The sequence below is a fragment of the Sipha flava genome, unplaced genomic scaffold, assembly GCF_003268045.1.
Source record: "Sipha flava isolate LNK unplaced genomic scaffold, YSA_version1 173_pilon_pilon, whole genome shotgun sequence".
NCBI lineage: Eukaryota > Metazoa > Arthropoda > Insecta > Hemiptera > Aphididae > Sipha > Sipha flava.
This window is the reverse complement of record NW_020271974.1, coordinates 458,759-483,877: the sequence shown is the minus strand read 5'-3', so window position 1 is coordinate 483,877 and position 25,119 is coordinate 458,759. Positions and strand designations below refer to the sequence as shown.

Sequence of the window (25,119 nt, the reverse complement as noted above, 5' to 3'; positions counted from 1 at the left end):
TTTCGATTGCGACTATAACGTAGTACATCATATCGTGTTTAAATTTTTATGCGTTTATCCTTATATTGTAGCATTAATACCAGTACAGTGTTTACAGGACGCAATAAAAAACGATACGCTGTATATTGTACTATAATATTGTGGTGATGTTTGGATTCAGATTTCACTATTGCATTAAATAAATCTATATAATTTTAGGACGAATCAAGTGCATTGTGTTACGACCAATCATAAAGCCAGTGTGCGTATTTATGTATATATCTATCATTTATATCATTTATATATCATTTTCACGCACCCTTTGGCTGGTGGTCATTTCCCACGAACCCCATTTGTCCAATCCGTAACGTCAATATTTCAAATATTATTTCGTTGTTGCTCTTAGGGGATTATAACCATCCCTTTTCACCATCTGAAATGATAGTGCGAAAGTCATCAACTATATTATATACTGGGCTCGTCGAGTGTTTCTGACGTTAAAATTATACGACCATTAGTTTACTTATCCACATCTCACTTAGAAAATCGTAATCCCGAATATAGGTTCAAATTGTTAACAATAATCAATATGATAAGTAATACAAATTTATGATTGTTTTTTATACTTAAATTTGAAATCCATAAAATATATAAAAACCATTATGATGCCATCATTTTTCTGCTAAGTTTCATTAACGTGTAAAGACACATCATGGGGGTATTTTTCAATTAAATAATAGTAAAACATTTATATAGTTAAAATACAAAATATTTAAATATAATTGGTAATCAATAAATCAGTCATTAATTACTAAATTAAAAGTACACCAAGAATTACAAACACTAATGAGTTAAACCATATTGTATTATTTTCAAATAATAAAAAAAAAAAAATTGCTTGAATATTTATATTTAAATTATAAAACGATTGGAAATATCTTATTTTAATAAGTCATATGACATTTCTTAACTTGTTCTTTTCCTAATATTCCTTTGATATTTTAAACTTTTCTCAAGGACTTATTAAAGTGTCTCGAATAATACCAAACCTATTAAAAATAATATCTCATTATTATATATTTTATTGAATTCAATTTTTTTTCATTATGCTACTGATTAAGAAGAAGGATTTTGTAAACTATAACTTTAGATTGCTGGTTTAAATGAATAAACTAATTTTAATATGAATGTTAAATTTTTAAAAATGTATGCCTTTAAGAATATTTTAAATGCGTATTTTAATTATATAATAAGTTTCTTTGTGAAATACATATTAGTTATTAAATATATTTATTAAAACATACAAATATATTTAAAACATTTTGCCTTCAAGCTTTGAACTAATAACTTAGCAACTAACACTTTCTTTTTAACAAGACATGTTGTAATACGTTCTGATCGGTTTACATCGAAGGTTTGCGCAATCATTAAATTTCATATAGTGCAGTATACCCGACAAACTAATTTAATTATAGTCAATGGCTTATTAAAACTAAAAATGTTATGGCATATAAATATGAATATATATTCATTAATATATATATAATATTTAGTTATGACAAAAAAAAAAAAGAATTTTACAGCGAAATATACATTTATGTATCATTAGTTTTTTTTCGAAACTTTTGTTTATTGAACATAAAGTATATCAATATAGTTCAAGTAAAACATAGTATAAGTATTTAATATTTATTTGAACATGTTAAATTGTTACAGTGGAAATTCATTCGAGTAAATAACTTCAATATAATGAACAAAATTTATACGACAAACGAGAAAATTGTATTAAAACGAGTTTAAAAAGAAATTTAACTCCATTTTATACGACGGCTACTACAATAATTGTGAAAAAAATGTGTTAATTTTGTAAATGGAATATAGATGACAGTGTCGTTTTGAAACTTAACATTTTATTTAATAAAATTACAACGTTCAGCAGAGCAAAATATTTTCAATAATTATATATATATATATATATATATATATATATGATTAGTAAGTTCATAAGCAAGCTTCTCTATAATTCTTAAGCGGTAAAAATGAATAAAATCCATTTTTATCATTTACACTAGCTATTGTTCCAGACAAATACGAACATAGTACCACTACCAGGAATGAATATCGATCGTATTGAACAATATATTATTATATACAACTAGCATTCAATAAGAATGGGTACAATACAAAACATTTTTAGAGGTCCGATATGCTTGGAATTGGTAAAAACACATAAATCATTAAAAAGTAATTACATATATTTTTAAATAGTTAAAAGAAAAATAATTTCTATAATACCGTGTTACATTTTTGTATTCTGTACTCGACTGGGGGAGAAAAAAACGATGTTGAACACGATTAAAAACCCTTGGATCGTGCATAAATTCTTTTCAGGTTTATTTCAATTTTCTTCTTTAGAATAGTTATAAACAAGACCTTGAATTTGTTGTATTTGCATTTTTTTTTTCTTTTTCAACACTCAAGTAATTTAACCTAAATAGGGTTCGTATTTCATGTACAACATTTTAAATTATATACGTTTTTGCATGTTTGTAAATAAAAGCACTTTTCGAAACACAAACTGAACATTATCGATATGATTTCGAACCATTAAGATGAATTTAATTTATTTAAAATCCGCATATTTTAAACTTAAATATATATATATATATATATATATATATAAAATATTATTTTAAAGTTAGTTTAGTGATTTAATTTGAATTTTTGGAAAATAATTTTCTTTATTTACTATAGTGAAAATAATATAAAACACATACTTTCCATGTATTCGATCGATATATATTATTTTTTTGAGAAGGTTCTTGATATTTATTTTTCATATTTCATCGCATATTTTGTAGCTGTTTAGTGCATATTTTAATAGTTTTTAGTGCTACAATACTTCACAACCCTGGCTTTGAGCGTGGGGCATCGAAAAATACAACGCTCGGATCAATGAGATGAAGCGCGCAGACAATACTATGTAAACAATTAATCTCGACTTGTATAAATAATACCAGTAAATATCAATGATTTGTGGGTATAAGCGTAACTTATTGTCTATATTTAAATGTAAACGTGTACACTATTATGTGAATACGGAAACGACCAGTTTCAGTGCGGATAATAACGAAGAAAAAAAAAACATCGTTCAACTTTTAACAATGCAACTAATACGGTATTCTCATCAGCATAACAATAAAAATCTGCGGGAGTTTTTGTGCGTTCGCAAAAAGAATGTTTTTATTGTAGTACTGCCATGGTAAAAAAAAATAATTGATAGGAGTAAATATTATTTTGAATAGACCATATGCATGCACAATGCCATGGAACCAGTGTAAGTAAGGTTGGTGCAAAAGTTAACACTCCACAATGATTTATGTAGAATACGGTTTTTTTTTTTTATTTCTTCTCCGCAATGATGGCAGACATATTATCATTTCACGAGAGATTGAATGCTTTCGAATACTATTTGTAACGGAGCAAAGTATAAACTGTCGTGTACTAATTATTACGCGTTTTGACGTGGTAATAAAACAACACATTCTCGAAATTATTCGTGCAACAGACTGTGTCATTTTGCATCATTAAAATGGAAATGTCACAATTAATCGAAGACGTCCGACAAGAGATCAAAGGATATACTTGTACGCGGTCATATCCGGCCCGATATGTGATCATCGTTCCACACGCATATAAGTTGTGGACAACGTTTCGTGCTACCCCCAACTACAAAATGGGCATCTAGCGAATTGCAACGACCGCTCTAGTCGTCTGACCAAACGTCCAGATATTCTCAGGTCAGGAACGGTTCGAAGGCATTATCCTATCAAAATCTAACTGATTAACACTACACAAAAGTGTCCAATCATATTAAGGGTCATCAAAAGTGGCCTAAACTCGTCAACAGGGCATCAACGCCCACGAGTGCTAAGCTTTGCGTTAATGTGGGTCCTGCGGTAACAGCTGTTGTGGGATCAAACCTCCACATTACCACAGAAATCATCGTGCATTCTACCGAAAAGAAACACTGCTACCATTTCACTTCCATCTGAACCAACAAACTACATCGTTTCTCCAGTCACTCCGGCCAACAGCATTTTGACGTAGTCAAACATTCTTTACGAAGACTCTCTCTACAAGGAAATCTTTCTAGCCAAGTCATATTTTTTGGTTATTTCCCTAGACCCTCAGACCCCTAAAACTTCTGCAATCAGAAAAATCTATTATCTGGGAAGTTATTGGTTCATGCCATTTTCAAAGCATTTTGAGAGAATATTTCATTCTACACACTTATTTTGACCAAAACCATCCAACGTTAGACACTCGAATTCGAATCATCGTTGGAGTACTGAACCAACAGCTGATGATCATTAATTTATAACTAGCCACCACCGACCAGCGATTGATCGACGTTCTATTCTATTAAATTATCTACTGTGGAGAAATTGCTTTATAGCTCTCATGAATAGATACTAGTAGTACATCGATTTTCTCACCGTTTTGGCATACCATAACATAGAGTCGACCAAATTTTAAATGGTGTTCGAGGAAAAAAATCATCCAAAAACTAAGCCCGTGACCAACTCAGTCAGTTCCTCTATTTTAAGGCCGACCATGAATCCATCGAGGGAGAGTCATCAGCGTTCTGATGTTGTAGCAAAAGAAGTAAGTTTATTATCATATTTTAAAGCCAAAGCCCGGATTCAATACGGAAAAACATTCCCTACTATCATAACGGTTAATATGAATACTTTTCTTAAATGCAACTTTGTTTTCGTCAGTTTATACATCAAATTATTGCAATAGCAAACGATCATAAACATTTACGAGTGTATACTATTATGAATCGTGAAATAATGACTTTAAATTAGGTAAGTACCATTTTACATTTTTGAAAACGTATGCATTTGCAGAGATTATTTAATAATCTCTGCTAATGCATATGCTATGTACAAATTTTGTACATCTTATAAAATAAAATATCATGATTATATTTTTACTATTAACATGACAAAAAATGTAAGTTATATGAATATGAATAAAAAAATTCAAAAAGTAAATATTATTCCAAAATAAAGTTAACATAATTTTAATTATGACAATCAGGATTTTATATGTATAATAATGTTCTTAAAATTATACACGTTGTAAATAAGTTCGTAATATTTAGATGGAAATCTTGAACATTCTTATCTAATGTAATTTATTAACTTTCAGTTCTCGAGTTGTAAACGCAACAATATAAACACAATAAAATACTTTTGAATATATAGGTTTATATTTACTTGAATAATATTAGTACCGCACCCAGCATATTTTGCATAAGACAGAAACTATGATCGGCTGGATCGGGGTGAGAAATCGCGTTTTTATTATTTATTCATTTCTGCTTTCGAGCCATACTTACTATCGTTCTTGTTGTTCGAGTATCATCACCGAGAAAGTAATGCAGTATACGAGTATGTGCTGTACAATATTATATAATATCGTCTAAGACATTGGTTCTCAACCTTTTTATATCCACGTACCACTTACATATTTTGAAAAATGTTCACGTACCAAAAGTATATTAATTCTATTTTATGCACAAAAAATAACAAAATGTAAACAGCTTACAAATTATTATTAATTATAATAATTGCAAATGAATAATTTAATGAAATTGTGTATGTTGAATTGGATGAATGAGAACGGCAATACAGGGTTCCATGTTGATTACTTTACGTCTTAATCGGTCTTCAACATTCCTTTTGTTTTTACGTCGTAGATATTTATAAAATCAGCTAATATCGAATAAACTGAACAATATCGAACGATCAGAATATTAAAAATAAAACTATTTCTGGAAAAACAATTTCTCTATGTATAATTTTTGGTATGCGTTCCGCAAGTTGGAAACCGCTGGTCTAAGACTTCAAGTTTTCAAACGTAACGGACAGCGGTTATAAAAACTACTTTTAACTCAAACGGATCGATTAGTCGAGCTGGTCGAGATGGAGATCCCAGTAGTATAATAAATAATATGATGAATTATGATGATTCAATGTGCACGTGAAAATCTCGTTACAAGCATCGCGTTGTACGGTTCGATTGTACAATTGTTGTTTCAGAGTACGGTTCATTTGGCACGCGATCACTGTTGTTGTTTTAAATGTTAAAAATAAAAACGAAAATACTAACTAAATATTTAATCATTACGAACCGTATTTAAATTGGAAACGGGACGCGCGCGCCGAGTGCGCATTACACAGTGGAGCGTTCACGAACGACTCTTTAATAATATCAGTCGTAAATCACACGAACGCCACGCCGCAGTCAATGCGCACAAATGCATTGTAATTGGACGTCATTAATCATTCAAACGAATGCGCGATTAGAAATTAAAAATTGAAAAAATAAAACGAAAACGGCAGACTCCTGCGGTGTCGGCCACTTGTTTTTCTCTCGGAACGCGTGGGCGCCGCGTAATTATTGCGGCGGACTTACCTGCGGTGGTTTTGGCGGAAACGCAACGGAACCGTTCGTCTATCACGTGTTTCTGTGTTCGCGGCGCCGCTCGATCGATGTCGCCCAAGCGCGAATAACCGTCAAGACGTATTTCTTCGATGCGGATCGATCTTTCAGCGTTTCGCACAGTGATCATCGATCCACCGTTAATTACCGTCTGCTGAAACCGAAGTGTTTTGTCACCTCGCAATTCGGTCGTGAAAACAATGACCGCTCGTAACTGCTGTTGTTCATAACCGTTTTGACCGGCTAATGTCACGCCTCCAGGACAAGATCACGGGTGGGCACGACGCGGAGCGGTTTGGCGGTATTCTTTGTTTGAACCGCGTGCGACGGCTGATCCGTGACCACTGCAGCATGTGCGCGAGGGAAATTCAGTGCAATAACGTTCGTATCGTTTGGTCGAATCGCCCGATGATGTCCGTCAACTCGGCCCGGGAAAATTAACTCGCCCGTGGCCATCGCGGTTCCTTCTCGTTCCTGTCGTCGACTTCTACCGATCTCCGTCCCGGAGTTAAAACGTCCCCATCGCCCCCAAACGACCATTTGCCTCTCGTGCGCGCGTGTAATACGTTTTACGATAGAAAACAAATAGAGCTATATTAGCGTGAGGCGGGGGAGATAAAAGATTTCGCCGAAGGCTAACGCAGCGACCTCCTCGTAATCGTATTACTTCTCCTCTACCGTTGTGCTGCGCGTTCGCTGTACAGTATACACGCGTGTGTGGTATTTGTAAACGTGTTTGTGTATTCGTTAATGTGTGTGCGTGTGTTGCAATGCGACGGTGGAGGCAGGGTCAGCTGTTCTATTCATCGTCGCCATCGTCGTAAGCGGCTGCCCGGAGGAGAATCGTCGACCGAAACGAGATTACCAATTAGATATACATACACTTCTCCGCTGCTACCTTCACGGTCGCCACCTCTTCACATATCTCTGCAATCCGCTCCTAACGAGACACGACCTTTTGTGTACTGATATTTCGATCGCAGGGGAAAAGAAAAAAAAGAAAGGAAAAATCGTTATTACTACTGCGCGACCGTGTTCCTTTTGGTTTTCGTATATCTTTACTATGTTGTCGCTGTGCTAGTAACTGCTATTCGTAACGAGAACGGACCCGTATTATATTCTGCGGTAGGTCTCTCAAATATCAACTTGTTCCGGTCGTATTATAAGTACGATAATATTTTACGTTTTCGTTACACAACCGTTTAATATTTATTTATGTGAATGAATTATGTCATTGTTCACAAAATTGGTCGAATCGAAAACTTTTATTCGTTCCATCAATTTAATTTATAACATCTTCACTCGTGGTTCAGACCTAAGACTGTCGAATATGTATGTGCAATTCGATTGTTATACTTTAACGTAATATAGTTGGTTTACATTTCATCTGTCTTTTTTTTTTTTTTTTTGTTGTCCATCAATATAATAGTATAGTTTCTTGGTTCAAGGATCACGATCTTACAGAGAAAGGGTCACGTTGGTCAAAAATAACAATTACACCTTTTGAACGAAAACAATTTTTATTTATATATGTATATTTTTTTTTTAATCTAAAAATATCGAATTGCATATTATAAAATATTTTTTCTCCTAATACGCGTTCGCAAGTTATTTGTTCTAAAATTTTTATTCAGAAACACCGTTTATTTTACACACATCTACATTTAATACAAGATGGAAGTGAGATTTTCTTCTATTTTGTGGGTTATGAGTTATACTAAAAAGGTCGGGAAACGATGGTGGTACGAGACAAAGATTGAACATTACGAATGAAATTTACTTTATTTCTCACGTCCAAATACTACACAATTGATTACTAAACAATAAGCTTTTGTGCGTATGATATATCTTATGTAGTAATATAATGATAAGACAAAGAGAAAAAAAACCCCAGATGCACAAGATAAATGTAATATATTTTTTTTTCACATGCGAAGTACGTACCTAAGGTGAACAAACCATATACTGACTCGATCTTTTATTGTACATTGAAAGGTTACGATTACATTCTACAAGGTTACATTCTTTTGGTATATTATGATAGGCTCGTGCGGGAAAATATAATTGTATGAAAGATTCAAACGAATCAGTGAACAAGTAACAAAATTATGCACAGATAAATAACGGGTTTTTATTTTATTAATTGTATATACATTTTTTTATTTTTTTTTTTATTATTATTATTATTATTTTTTTTTTTTTTTTTTGTAAGAAAGTTTCAAAGAAAACGTCATCACCAAGAGTTTAAAAAAAAGTTCACGCACATTTTGTGTGCTGCATAATAATCAATTACGGTAAAGTTTTTGTGTAAATTAAAAAGTTTAATGCATGTATTAAATAAATATATTTTAATATCTTTTATAAACTACAGTTTCTACGGACTTGTTGTTTGTATTCTGAGGGAATGTAATATTTCTTTGATAATCGTTTGAGATTATGTCCATTAGGAATATTTCGTAATTATTTTTTATACTTGTACCTAACTAAAAATCGTTTTTATTTTAATCGACTTAGAATGAGAATAATTTTGAATAATAATTAGATATTTTGTTATATATGCTATAATATACAGTCGTATGAGGAAAATATTTAGGTACATATAATGAAGTAGTCTTTTTCTAATTATTCAGAATTTTCGCTAGACCAATAATTCCCAACGTGGATGGTGCTGCTTCCATGTGAGCTTTTTTATTTTTGAGGATGTCATATTATTTAACGGGGCACTAAGGGAGGGGGGGCGATTCTACTGTGGTTTTCATTTTTATTGTTCATAACTGCAATAAAATGTATAGGTAATTGCGTACATTCAAAAATAATAATGTACCATAAATAATATACAAAATTAAACATACGAGTACATACATATTATTTATACACACTAAAATATCATCAAATAACAGCCAAATGGTATCAATTATCAAATGGTATATAATAAAGAAACCAATTGGACATATATATAATTAGAGATTTAAGTTTGATGCTCTGACGTCCATCGAGCTAAATTTAATTTTATTAGCAGGAAATTATTAACCTCAAGGTCAAAATAATTTTTTGTTATTATTTAATAGCCAACTATACCTATATTATATTTATATAATTAATATTTTTAACCTGATTATTTGGCTAATTATAAAAATGAAACTATGTTGATTTTTTATTTACTGTGCTAGACATACGTGAGAATACATGTATCATGTATATTTTTTATGTGCTGCAGGGATCGATTTTTCCTATTTATAATCTGAATTAAAACTTTTATATCTCTGTTTTATGTGTATTTCTCACTAATAAATATAGTATAATGGAATATTTAAATAATACGAATTACATTAAGTGTTGGTTAATTTAAGTTATGAAGAAATAATGAATAATATGATTCACCTTGAAATAGAAGAGTTGATTTAGGGTAATTGTGGTTTTAGAAGGCCATATGCAAAAATAAAAAGTATCATTAGTCAACTCTATAAAAATATCTTACATTTGACAAAAAAAGTTTAGCTTCAGTACCAGCATAGTTGTTTTTATATTTATCACGCAATGAATCAAGAGAGAAAATATTTTTTTATCTTTCAAACATTATATTTTAAGTTCTCGGATGTAAGATGTTATAATAGTATTACGAGTATCATAAGAAAATTTTTATTAATAAAACATAGTGTGAAAATGAATATAATTTAATGCAGATATTTTAATGTATAGTTAAAATTTGAATCAAGATATTAATATGTATAGATTAAAATAAAAAAGATAAAAGATTAAAATGAAAAAATAAAAACATCCATTAATTATTGAGTAGATATACAATAGTTTTTTTAAATTGAAAATGTACATAAGTTAACCACAGGATAGACTCCTGTATGATCTCAGAAGAAAAACAAATGTCTCATACAATATGCCAGTTTTAAAACTTAGATATACAGTAAATAAAATGAAATAATGCGAAAAAAAAAACAAAAATATTACTGTACGGAAGATAATAATCTGAGCCCTAAAGCGACAATTTTAGTCCTTTGTTGAAATACGTTTACATTAGTTAATTTTCTATGCATCTTATGTTGTATTATAATATCAGCTCTGTACATCCTAAGCTGTAGTATCCAATTATTTTGTTATACAGAATGTGCAGCGTTGAGATTACCTAGATAAATTATCTGGATAATAACTTCTTATATTTTATCGTATTTAGCTATTTGTGTATTAAAAAAAATTTTGACGTTATTTCGTATGTGCGTGCTTATGTTTCTGCTTCTTGACAAGTATATAATATTTTAGAAAGGATTAATTTAGACATTTTTATTAAATTAATATTTAGAAAGTACCTATTATTTATGATCATTATTTATGTATAGTTATTAAATATTTTTAAACAATCAGCTGGTGTACCAATTTGTTTTTATGAATAAATTTATTGTTTTTCTGTCAAAAGAATGTCGCGAATTCTTGGTACAACGGTTTGATTCAATAGGTATAATCTTGGAAGATAACGAAAATATTTTATTTAATTGCAAATAATTAAATATCAAATAATTAATCCTATAAACAATAACAATATGTATTATTTTGTTATTGATTAGCAAAGAAACAAATGTATCTACTTTATTATCTTTATTGTCTTACTTTATTATATCGTTTAACCATTATCTTTAAATCATATATGTATATGAAAATAATATATTGTAACTTTATCTGTACCCAGGTAATATAAAATTATCCGTATCACATCGAGATAATTTTTTTTCTTATCTGGACATCACACCGACAACGGGACATTATGATACATGTGTCGCGTATAAGGGAGTATTTTAGATTTGCTTTCGTTACACTGACTGATAGCCAAACAAAAATAAAACATGTGGAGATCTTGCATAACTGTATATGTTTTCGGTTGAAATGCAAATGTGAATCACAATATAGGCGCAAAAAAATAATTCATGACTATAAAGCACACGAGTACAGGAAATCAAAAATATTCGCGAGAAACGTTTTGGGGCGTATCCAAACGTTTCGCAATCGCATAGTAAACTTCAATTTCCTTTATACGTGCCAATAAAACAATACTATTATTTGATAACGGAGTAAACACTATTGGTTCGAAGTTTATTAATTTATTACACGCACGCAAATAGAGTTCCATCGATCGAATGTTTTATAACAGTTGATCGTTATATTGTGATGGCGCATAGGCGTAGGTATAGGATAAAACGATGTTTGGTACATAAATAGTGTCATATTATTACCGTAATTTTATCGTTACCCAAATGTTGTAAAAAAATAAGTGATTTTTTTTTAATTTTTTTTTTTTTTACCCTAAATGTAATTCTTGGTGTTTTCAAAACAACGGTGTAGCTCGATCTCGACTTCTAAAATATCACCAACTGGTCGTAAAGCTTCATGAGTCATTGCAAGACTACTGGACCAATTTTCTTTAATTGTTTGCACTAAGTTGTACTTTAGAGAAATTAATTCACGGTCGAATTGTTAAATAATTATTCGGGTTCATGATGACTACACCTAGAGTTTCTAAATTGGTAGACGGAACGCACGTTCAGCATGTTGAAAAAATTAATTTCTCCCGGTGGCCAAAAGCAAATGGCCCGAGGTCTCTTATTCTAATTTTGTGACTCTCTTTCATCGTACAAGCGTGTGGTCCTATGTACTGACAAATGGAATTTATAAACAAATAAATTGTTTATTATTTTTGAAAAATAGGTCAGAAAATCATATTTTTTGTTTCGTGTAAAAGTAATTACATCATCAAAAAGTGTCTTTAGTGCCTTTAGAATTAAAACTGAACACACTTAGTGTTGTAAAAAGATGATTTATTTTCATATTTTGATAGTTTTGAAACTGAAAAATTACAGAACACTTGTTTTAATAAAATTGTATTACTTTAGTTACATATTTCTTTACGTACATGGTTATCCAAAACCAAATTTCAACCAAAATAATGCAATATTTTTGATAGTATGGTTCGAGAAACTGCTAAGACCAGCGAGTGAAAACATCGATTCCTACGGTATGTAACAAAACAAGAGCTTGCATATATAATAGTAATTTTCTTGGTATAGCAGTATTTTTTCGAGCGTATGCAATTAATCAAAAATACAATATCTTCATGAGATAGGGGATCGGCTTGAATTGCACTGAAACTGTATTTCGTTTCGTCTGTAAGTTAAAAAAAAAAAATGTATCGATAATTATTGACGTGCGCGAAAAAAATAAAAGAACTGGTGCACAAATAACGATTACGCGAACTTGTCAAACAAACGAAATATATGTATACAGTACAGAGTACAACTTGTAGTGTTTATGTATTTCGTCAAAAATAATAAATAAATATATAAACAACGTAGAGTACAACGTATGGTAACTATACACCGAAATATGGTAATACGCGCTATGGTGTTTCGAGATTCAGAAAACATTATTACAGTTGTCTAGGAAAAAACATCACGTCTGTTTTACCATTCGAAAAGATAAAAGAGAACCTATTACGTAAAATGGTGTACGTGCACACCGTATGTGCGATTCAGGATCACCGTTTGGCAACACACGTTAATTGACTACCACGACCAATTGGTAACGTGGTGCCGATTTCGATCAAGTAAACGTGTAGCCACACTTGCTCCGGTGTACCAGGTATACTTCGATTGAGTTCGATTCCATGCTCTGCGACTTCAATTAGAAACCGATCGAAAACATATTCCGTATGAATCTGTATATTATTTAAATAACAGAAAAAAAAAAAAAACCGTGAATCGACCGGAAAACGATCGCGGTTTACCTAATTACGGACGCATATGAATGCTAAAAATATAAGCAGCGAACGGGTTTTCGGATGGAGCGAATCGCTATAAAAATATAACAGCATTATATTTTATTATTGTTTCGGTGCCCGACACGTTAAATATATATTATCAATGTCGACGCTCGGCTTGATGACGGATAATTCGCGACAAAAAGCAAATCCTATAGAAGTTGTTCTCCGTCCTATAACCATCCGTGCACTCGGAATCGGCAAATGGTTCCTATTAGTCATAAATATCATATTCGTATTCCACTTTTCCTACCATTCATGAGTTAAATATAAATAAAATTTATAATTATCAGTCTAAATCTTATTCACTCGACCACATGACATGTTAAAATTGTTGACAATTCCCTCTACCCTCGCGATATGATTTTCCTGGAAATTACCATAATTTTGCTATCCCTACAGATTTAGGTATTTCCTTCGGTATTAAATAATATAACACTTTTATAATTTAAAAATGTTTACAAAATATTCGTGCTCTTTTGAAAATGTATGTTAAATTATCCGAAATTCAAAAATATGTAAGATTGTTTTCCATCCATAGAATCTAAGGCTAAATTATCAATGTTTTATACTACACTGGCTATAGATTTCTGCACTTTCGGTCTGCACATTTTTGCGTAAGAAAAATAACAAAATATCACAATATAGTTCGATTTTATTGTTTTCCGAGCCAAATTTCATCATCTAATATTTTCATTTTGCTGCTTGATGTGTCCATAAAAACTGCAGCCTATAACGATTGACACTCGATCATCCGCAGGAACGTTATTGATTTTATAATTTTATAATATTTTCGTTTTGAATTTAAATTTAATCAATGTGCCGCATAAAAGCGTTCGCCCTAACTAAAATTGAAGCGTGATCGCGTACCTATTTAAACATCTGCAGAACACGCATCGATATTTACACATTTTTTTTTGCCATTAATGCATGCGTCCTAACTGTCGAATAACGTTTTTAGAAACCTTAAATATAATCAGTGTCGTAGCAAGGGTATGGCGAACTTTACCTATGCTAAGGACGCGAATCGCAAAGGGGCGCAGAATTGTGCTAAAATCGTATTCTTATTCTTCCTTCAAAACTATATGCTTCCACTACATTTATTTAAATGTGTATATATTTTTTTATAAATGAATATACTACGTGTGAATTTAATTATAAAAGAACAAAAATAACACAAGTGAATGTTAATGTAGGAAATTATCAATGCATTTGCAAATTTGAAAATGAGATAAGCAAATTTTTGAAGTTTAAAACTTACATAGTATTAGAACTAATAAATTATAAAAACAAATTATACTATAAAAACAATTAAAGATAAAAAAAAAGTCATTGCATCAAAAACAAAACGACGAATCGTTCCGTTTTTCACGGTACGTATTAGGGGAGAGGAAAGATAAAAAAAATAAAATTAAAAGTTTATGCGTGAAGCATACACGCAACTACGACAAGTTGCCCGGTGATAATAAATTAAACTATTCTAGTTTTTTCAATAATCAAAAAATTATGAAAACTAATAGTCTAAAAACAATAGGCGTTTAGTTAATACTTGAACGTTTCAAAGATATGTGGTGACGAGTTTCGAGATTTTCTATCTCATCGAAAAAATGTTCACAACACGTCTTTATTGACGTTTCAGATTCGACGCACATAATAGAATCAGCTGTCATTCAGACTTTTTGCATAAAAATATGTCAAAATCAATTTGAAGAATCACTGCTGACCTTTTTTCAACATTTAAATTTGGTTCCGAGCTAATAATATATCGAGTTATGAGCAATCAATTCCTTTACAAGTCGTTTCATTTTCGAATAGTCTGGCTTAATTTTTGATAACGTTATTTTTATAAACAAATATATTTTAATCTCGAGGCTATCAGGATTTTTTTTAAATATTGTACTACACGACAATTTCTATGAATATGTTTAAAAAATATAGTTAAATAAAATTCTTTAAAGTATAAAAAAAAATAGTTAAATAAATCCTATGATCGTGAAGTTTCAAATACGTAACTTAATTGATTCTATATAAAAATACAGCTCATTTTAAGTTTGCGTTGAGCAAATAAACTTAGTAGGTAAGAAATAAAATATTTTAAAAGTATAAATCTTTGAGACGTAAAGCCTGCTCAACTAAAGCTTCTTATATTCAGACAATACTGACTTGATTTAGTGTTACATTTTTGTAATATTGTGTAGATGACCAATAGCATAAATATAACGCCTGATATTTAATTTTTTTTTTGAAAATAAACGTTAAAACGTTTCATTCTTTCCGTATACGGCTTACAAATAAAATATTTTATTGGAAGAATTATCTTTTAGGATAATAATGATATTTCTGTAAGCTAGGATGAGTCATGGGAATCGAATGGAACGAAGGAATATTATTTTTTTCCATAATTCGGTAAATATCCTTTTCGTAAGTCACTCTACTACAGATTGCGAAATCGAATACCTCGTGCTTGGCTGCTATTTTGGCAGGATGTGCACGTATTACCTATGCATTTATCTACGAGCACACTGAGCGAGAAGGATTAGTCCTATTTTCATTGGTGAAATTAAGGGAGAGTTTAGAGTATTAAGTTATTCGACTTTAAAATAAAACCTTAAAATAAGATTATTTTTGCGTTTACAAATATGTGATTTTTAAACGAAACATCGGGAAAAAAAACTCCATTGAAGCGAAAGAAATGTTCGCAGTTTGTAATACAATGAAAAAAAAAATAATACATTTTATAAACTTAGCAACACGTGACATTTCGTATTCTAATTTATGTGAAACGAAAATTTGGAGTGGGAGTTAAATAGGTAATTTCTAAGGAGTGACGATCCATTAACATTATACAGAGAAATAAAGATGTATAATTTTTTTTTTTTTTATCTTAGAACTTTTAGTAAAACTATGATAGTTCGACAATTATAATACATATACATACATTATTATATAACATATTATAGGTAATGATAAAAGATAATGAAATTAAAATATACGGAATGTTGTACAGATAAGAATATTAAATCGTAATTAGTGAATATATACAAAAACAGTGAGGAAAGATAATGGGTTAACTTATTTGGTTATTAATATGGCAGAAAGAAATGAGTGAATAATAGAATTTAAATCGGAGAGGAATTTTGAGAGGGCTAAATTTAAGTTAGTTTTTTTTGAGAATAGATTATTGGTTTAGGACCGGAAATCCTAAGATGGAATAGATTGAGAAGGATCATTGGGAAGGGAACCGAAGTTTAAGTTATTTGTCTGTGAGATATTGTTATGGGAGTTTGAAGACTTGATTTTGAGGCGATTTAGAATTGACTGATAGACACGGCATCCCCTGTTGTTGGCTGGGTGTCCCTCGAAGCAGTGAACACATTTAACAGGGTGGAGCGATCCTTGGTACAGCTTTCTGTCTCATGAGCCTCGCTACATTTGACGCAGTGAGGTGGGTGGTGGCAGTATATTATTGTGTGATCGTAGTCTTGACAATTATGGCATTACAGCGGACTGTAGGTTTCATTTGGTTTTTCTATTACTACTTTCGTATTTAATAATGAAATTATATTAAAACAACGGTTATTGTTTTGGTTGTGATCAAGATCGACAAAAAAAAATTAGAAGAGGGCGCTTATTTTTTCGAACATTACGAACTTCCTTCACTATATGTCCTTCTTCCGACAGTACGGCCGAAATATTCGTACTGAGAGTGGATTGATGGAGGTTTCCGATGATGATGGTAAATGGTCGATTACAGTGAGCATGATGGGTATGGAAACTAGCGTTAGTTTCTATCAGAGCTATTGCATTGAAATCATCTTTGCCTCTGGGCCGAACGATAAGATGTGAAGGAGTAGACTTACAGTTAAAACCGTTGGGGACTGTGGTCTTAATTAATGTATCATTGAATACCGAAAAGTTAGTGATGTTACTTATATAGAGGGGTGACGCCAGATCTTCCAGGTCCGTGGGGTGAGATTGATGAACGACGGTGTAGAGTCGAGAAGGTGATGGAGTCGCATCAAACATGGTGTCATCACTGATGTCTTCTATAGAGAGAACGGCGTAATGGTTAGGTGAAGTAAAAGTTTTTGTGTCTTTTTTCCTTCATAAAGGAGAGACAAAGAACTGTTTGATAATATGCGTTTGGAAGGCATAGATGCGCGAGGTAGACTTTTAATAACCATAACGAACCATAATGTTTTATATTATACGTTAAAACGAAACGGTCGAATTACGTAGTGAAAACCCGATTACGGAGCGAACGCAATGGCATTCATTCATGTTGAAAGTTATCGCCAGACTAGATGTATAATTTTAATAAACTTATTAATACGAGTATAATTATTGGGATAAAATTGATTATTTGAGTATTTAATCATAGTTCATATGATAAGCACGTAAAAAGAAGTTGCTGTATTAACAAAAGGATAATTTTTGGTAAACTAATGGGTTTAAGACTCTTTCCAAGCCATATGCATTTAGTTTATTGTACATTGGAAATTTATATAATGTATGCGGCCACATGCTGTCTTTGTGTGAGTATTAAATAATCATTATCGATATCATGTACGTGTCAAATCTGTCAGAAAAATAGCTTTACGTTAAACAGCAAAATTTAAACACTTTTAGTGGTTGTATTTTAGAAATCTAACAACGTTTGAATACTTAAATGTTCAGAAATTAGACATCTGTCGTATGTGTTATTTAAAATTTTGAAGTGGTTTTCAAAATTAAGGCTTATCGTTATTGCAAGACAAATGTATAACACGGAAAAATGGTTCAATCGAACGGAAAGTAGAACACACGTCGTTAAGCATTCGAAAACTGTTGTTAAAGATTCTGTAAGTTCACAAGGAGTATCGATTTTTTTTTTCTGTGTTAGGGCGTCAGTATTAACGAAAACCGAAGGTGTTTCTGCATTATGTTGTGTACACGCTCGTGATGTACAGCGACTACGGTCCGTTACTCAGATGGACCGTTACCTCCTCTACCGAAAGTCCGAACCAATGCAATAGTCGGTGATCGAGCGATTCCGGTTGTTTTCATCGAGCATTCCACATCTGCGATTCCGGTATGGAAGTCGTCATGCTGATTGCATTTTTTCCCCCCGAACCGACGGGAACATGCGCGTGGTCCCGTCACGACTTTCTGTCGGAAGAGCACGTGACGTTTAACACGGGTTGGACGTGCCAAAGTTCGCCTTGCCAATACGAAGCGATTACGTTAGCCGATAATTATAATTATTAACGGTGTCGATCATGCGCGATCACCGCCGCTGACCAACTCATTCGCCTGAATCGATCATTCACATACATGTCCGTTGTCTACAGCCATCCACGCACGGCTAAGGAGAAAGAGTGCGGTGTGTGATTGTTTTTCTTTTTCTTTTAATACTATCTAACATTTATCGTTGTTGATGTTGATTTTTTTCCTAATAAAAAGGCCGCTTTAGATCTGTTTTTTTGTCGTGTCACCACCGGGCTGACCTCACCGCAGGGTTTAACCTTGTACCCACGGATCGGACCTCGCTTCTTTCCTGCTGCCACCAGACCTTAGAAGTCCGTTAATTGTTTGCGTAATCGAGTTGAATAATATTGTTACGATATATTCTCAACCCGTCTTTGCACTGGTGTCAAACACATAATATACATAATATTCTTATAAATATATACGGGTTATTTGTTTTTTCTTGATTACCCTCTCGTTTCCTGCTGCCACCAGCGATCGTTAAAAAATATATACCTGAACCACGACGTTTCATTCCGTCTTCTTCCACTCTCTCGGTCACATTTTACATTTACCCGACAATTTTCCATCTGCACCGTGATTTACTTGACTAATTACGCAGTGAAATCCATTGTACATAAAAAAAAAAGTAATCAACCTTTTAGTTCTGTAACACCAACCCAAAAATACGGGCTAAATTTTTTTTTGAAAAAACATTTACTATTTTAGACCGTGCGTGTGCAGGTGTATTCTAAATACACCATTCGTTTAATATCGTTCCAGTAATGAAATACCCAGAGTTCAAATTTAAAATCATCAGTTTTGTCATTTTCATTTGCCAATTGCGTTGTACATATAAATATATTTTGACATAAAATTATATCGATTATATAGTAATTTACATCTTAAACGTTGACAACAAATAATAGACATTTTAAAAGTCTACACCATGCGTGTCAGATTATATTTATTTCTACATTAGCGTTGTTCAAGATTTGACATTGTCAAAATCAAATGAAACGAAATAAAAATTATTCATAAAGTCTTTCATTGGTCGTAGAATCAGTCAACCATTGTTGATTCTATAAAAGCATACAACAGTATTCTTTCTCTCTCTCTCTCTATTCTAGTATTCAACCTTATGGTTTATTTCACAGTCGGATACGCGCTCTTCATATTATTTCCCGATTCCAGCTAACCTCTTAAGTCCTGTGTACCGCGATAGTCTAGAATCGGAGATCATTTGTTCGATAAATGCATTTATTGGACGTCCTCGATCTGTTTTATACTATTTTGTAATGATAACCGTAATATAATGCATAAATACAATTAGTTACTATCAGGATTCATTTTAAATTACTTTGAGTATTATAACTCAATGCGTTCTTATCATTGTTAATACAAACAATTTCATTTGGAAAGCAAACTATGATTTAATAGTTTCTTAGGAATAAACTGTGTAACATTTAACTTATTAATTTTTAAATTTTTAATACATAATAATAAATATTATGTCACAAACGAAAAGTGAATCGAATATATTTCAAACACAATATTAAATTTAATTGAATATGATGATTTCGGTACTTTTCACTAGCAATTATAATAAAATATAACTATATTCATATGTTTTTAATTTTATAGAATAAAAGTGATCGTTTATTGTTAAACAACTAATGCTTGCAATATATAATGTAAGATTGACGGCGCACAAAATAATAATCGTATTACTGCGTATCACGGTAATTTCATAAAAACCATTCACAATGTATCATTGTGCAAAGTGATTTCTGACGCGTTCAGACATTTATTTTTATTTTTTCGACCGGTGGAAGAAATTGTTAAAAGGGTGTCCTGAAAAATGATCAGATGCTCATGCTTTTATGAAATGTCGTCGTTTCCGTTGCCATTGACTCGTAGATTCACTCTCGGCTTATTATATGCGAAAATTAAGTTTACTCGGTGTTAACCCGGCTGTTTTATTATTCGTTCGCATTGTTCACGTAATAAATAGTAACAAATATTATAATATTAGTAAGTTAATAAAAAAAAAAAAATTAAAAGTTAATCCGTGCTATCATTATTATTATTTCTGCTAATTGTTATTGTGTCGGTTTTAGAATACTATTCATCTGCGAACGAGTTAAAACCGTCCGCTGTTCGGATAGAAAACATTAGCGGCCGACCGGTGATCGGAATGAGTGGGCCATTTGCGGATTCCATTTGGAGACGAGCTGCTGCGTGTCATGATTACGAGGGCCCAAACTAAGCTGTGAAAAACGAAAATTGTATGAAAACAAAATGTCAAAAGCGTTGGCAACCGAGAACACCACCAATATCTGTCACGTTGACGGGACGATAATTAAATTATATAATACGGTCAGCGTCAATCGTTGCCGAAGGCCGATTCCGTTCTGTGTGTCTATATTTTTTTTTGTAACAATATTTTTCTTCTGATTTTATTTTTCGATGCTCTCCCCTCATTTTCAATTTTAATAGTACACATACATTTATTATTTTTAAGAGTAAATAGTCTTTGTTTATCCATAGTAAATTTTCACCAACTGTTCATAAACCTATCAAACTTAAGTTTTAAAACTTTAATCTCTATCGAGTTTTATTCTCGAGATAATTTGTGATAAATTAATTACCATTGAAAATTAAATGAATACAACATCGATTTAATGATAACGATTTGAGAGTACTTGATCCTTTGTTGTATTAATATTTTGAGATAATATCTTTAAAGGCCCATATTTCTGTTTTTATTTTGTATCCGTGCTTAAGAATTAATTAAAAAAAAAAAAAAAAAAAAAAATCGGAAATAGTGAAATAGAGACGAACACGTTCTCCAATATTCGAGTGTGCGACAATAAGACTACTGGAACGCCGCAGGGAACCGTTACGTCGGACATGACCAGCGTGCTCGGCGGTAAGTGTAGTAAGCTGGCTCCGAGTAGTCCCTAGGGGTTCGGGGATGGATACTTCAACGTACCATCAGATTCGACTTCCACTATATGACGTTCCGGCCGGACCACGCGTCGGCGAACCTTGACTCCCGGTATCGATCGGTCAATTCATTACTTCTTAAAAGATCGACTAACTGCAGATGGTAAGACCATACGAGTTTTAGTCAATGCACACCGGACAGATTTGTGGGACATTACATCGAATCGTAGTTGTTGCAATCAATTTCATTACCGTACATTTATCGTGTAGAATCATTGAAACATTTCCCCCTCCCCAGCACTATTTACTACGCATGCGTGATAGGGACTATATGTCACCGTATACGTCGTGTACGCAGATCGTCAAATCGTATTCATTGTATCGATCGAGTTTATCGAAACTTCGATGAATGGAACGGCTGCAATCGATCCATGTTACCTGATAAAATCACAACACCATTGCGCACATAATTGTATACAATACATAATTTCTACATATAATTGTCATATACATGCATTCAACTTATTACCTATTAATTCACAATTTTTCTTACCAATTATTATGGGCTTTGGACTGTCAACAAATTATCATCGTTGGCTTGGTTAAAAAATGTTTTTTTGCTAAATTACATGTATGCTATATGTATTTACTAACATGGCCAATAGTCGAAATTCTTTTTAATAAAAATTCTTTTTTTTTTTCTATACTGATAGCCATTAGTCGATATTTTTATTATAAATATCATTAGCTCAATCAACTTTTCATTTCGATTTTGAAAGATTGCATTTTGTGAATTACTATTTTGAGTGCGTGTACATACAAATTATAGAAAGTATGTATTGTATTCATTATTTTATGTTGTACATAAATTATTATACATAGTACATACACATATAAATTGGTGCGCAATGGTGTTGTGATTTTATCAGGTAAAAAGGGATCGGGGCGCAATCGCGTTGCAAATTTTTTTCGCGCAATCATGATGTAATTAGTCGGGTCAAAAAAGGAAAAATTGCGCAATCGTGTTGCACCGGAAGGGAACAACGCGTTCGGACCGACAGCAGTTGTCGATGCACGCCGGAAATCGCCCACCCGGTGCGCCAAACGCATCGAAAAACCGCAGTCGGCAGCACGTGCGCCGCGGCGAAGACGCCCACTCGCTGGCCCGCGGCCACGCGATGTCGCCGTATGTTCATAAGAGACACGGGACGGGGGTCGAATCGTCACCACCGGAGCGAGTGCGGCCGGGACTCGGGTCGACTTCGAACCCGTCGCCGCCCAAACGGTACGCGCTGCCAGGTGTCCAGAGCACGCGTAACGTCACGGCGCGCACCCGAACCCTGTGCGCGCGTATATTTATGGGCGCCCGCAACACTGCTCACCGGGGCCACTCCGCCCACTCGTATCGCGTCGTTTCGCTGTTGTTCGTGTCGTGACGAGAACAGCGGCGACCCGTCATGAACGCCCTACGTCAGTTGTTTCTTTGGGTTACGATTGTCGACGTCGCTAGCCGACGACCTTCCCGCGAGTATTTGCCCGAAGCCGCAGAGGTGTATCCGTGGACCGTGGTAACGGTGACGATGGTGAGGGGCGAACTACTCTCGTGGGATGAAAAACCGTGTTCGTACTCGAAAAAATTCATACTCGAATTTTATGTACGACGAAAAGTTTTTCGACGTTTATGATGACGGGGCGGGCAAAATGACGCGGTTGGATTAGCTTAATGGTTTTGTTTGCTCGGCTCTTTTTTTTTCTCGAACGTTTTAGCGTAGAACCATCGATTTTTAATTACTGCCAAGCCTTCATTATAATCGATGACGTTCTGTTCGTACAGCACGGCCTGTTGCGAAACGACTCGGTATTCTATCCGATACTTTTCAACCGAATATTAATGCGTTTACGATTGATATGAATATTTACTTTAAAATCTCATATCCCTGTTGGTTACGGTAGGATAAATCTGCAAAACCATTACCCATTACCATCACGATACTTTATTTTATATAAAAAAAAAATCGATTACATATATAATCATCCAAAACGCGTTAAAATACTCGTATTATAAGACTTGTTATTTTATTTCAAAACTGATTTGTGTTACTTTTTGAAACTGCATAAATAAGCTAAAATAATTATATAAAAATGCAACAGTACATCTATTTTGTATCATTAATACGTTTTTCCTCCCATAAACCCTGCAATATTCGATCAGTCTAATCCATTATAGTAATATAAAGATAATTCAATTTATTTATTTATTGTGTAAACGAATATATATATGAGTCTCTATATTATGAATGCATAGTATAAGCTATGATATTCATTGAAGTGTTTTGCATATTTTCCTAATTTAAAACTCTGAGTGAAACAATGAATGTATTGGTCTTACTAGGTTCTTAGGGGTTTTTTTTTCGTGTAGACGATTTTAACCAGAATGATTGCTACGTTCATCGCTAAATAAAAAGTAAAATATAGGAATGTTCTCTAATTGGTAATTTTAGAGATTTTGTTTTAAACATTTCCCAACAGTTTTCTTAATAATTGTGAAAAACTGACAAAATGTTAAAAAAAAAAAAAATGGCAAAATTTACGGCATTACGTTTTTGATTAAATAGAATTTTTGTTTAGATTATAACAGAAAAATTATCGAAAAAATCTTCATTGAGTTCCTGTTTTACTATTTTCTATACATGACATAATTAATAATTTATTAATAGTTCAAATGCTCATGTTTTCTTAATTTGTTTTTTTTTTCGAATGTACCGATAAAATAACTTTGAATTAACAAAAATCCTTAAACATTTGATACAAAGTTCTTCATACATACATATTACTGTTTAAAGATATACTATCTTGTTTTTTGTTTTAAAAAAAAAGAAAGTAATTAATTAGCTTTTAATATTAAATGTTGCAACGTGTAGGATCACTTTTGAAATATTTAATAATGAGTTCCTACCCTTGCAGTCATTTCGCTGAAAAACCAAACAATAAATATACGAGTAATTTATGCAAATAATTAATTAATCGATATCATGCGTTTATTATATAAGTAAAATAATTACATGGAATTCCGCACATAACTGTATGAAATAAAAATACCCTTATTACCGATGAATGCGAGTTGGATTTTCTTGAAAGTGAAACTATTGTTTCAAATATTTAAAAAGAGTGAGATCCGGTGAACTTTTCACATTGTCTGTTATTTGTTTTTCTTGTACAAAACGCGAATACTGTTAATCTAAAAACAGTGTACCATACTAATTGTGCTTAAAAATTGTGATGGTTATGAATATCATAAACTGTGCGAATAGTTTATTTTTAATTTAATTTTTTAGTAAATATACCTATATATAATTTTAAAAAATAAAACTAAAATTGATATTCAAAATCTTACAGTTGTCTTTGAGTGTAAAAAATCGTTGTGTTTAATATTAAATTCATAACTATATTTAAATTAAATTTTATAAAAAATAAAAACAATAATTATATAAAACACGTATCTACATAAAATATATAAAATAAAATGTAAGATAGTTGAACATTTTTTAAATATTTTTTACGAAACAGTATTATTGTTACATTGAACTATTAAAAAAAAAAAAAAAAACACAATTTCATTTGAAGTAAGCTGC

At 32.2% G+C, this 25,119-nt stretch overlaps 1 protein-coding gene across 3 annotated transcripts in view; it reads right to left on the bottom strand.

The window, feature by feature from the left end:
• LOC112680081 (zwei Ig domain protein zig-8-like) overlaps positions 1-25,119 on the bottom strand; it is a 305,945-nt gene that overhangs the window by 254,046 nt on the left and 26,780 nt on the right. Inside the window, exon 1 of one of the 3 annotated variants that reach the window (XM_025550078.1) lies at positions 6,469-6,748. The exons of 1 other annotated variant lie outside the window; for it this stretch is intronic. In XM_025550078.1, the coding sequence (XP_025405863.1) occupies positions 6,469-6,625 (157 nt within the window). In that variant the 5' untranslated portion in view covers positions 6,626-6,748. Of the gene's footprint in view, positions 1-6,468; positions 6,749-25,119 lie in introns of those variants that run through there. One more of the 3 variants, XM_025550075.1, reaches the window with a different exon arrangement.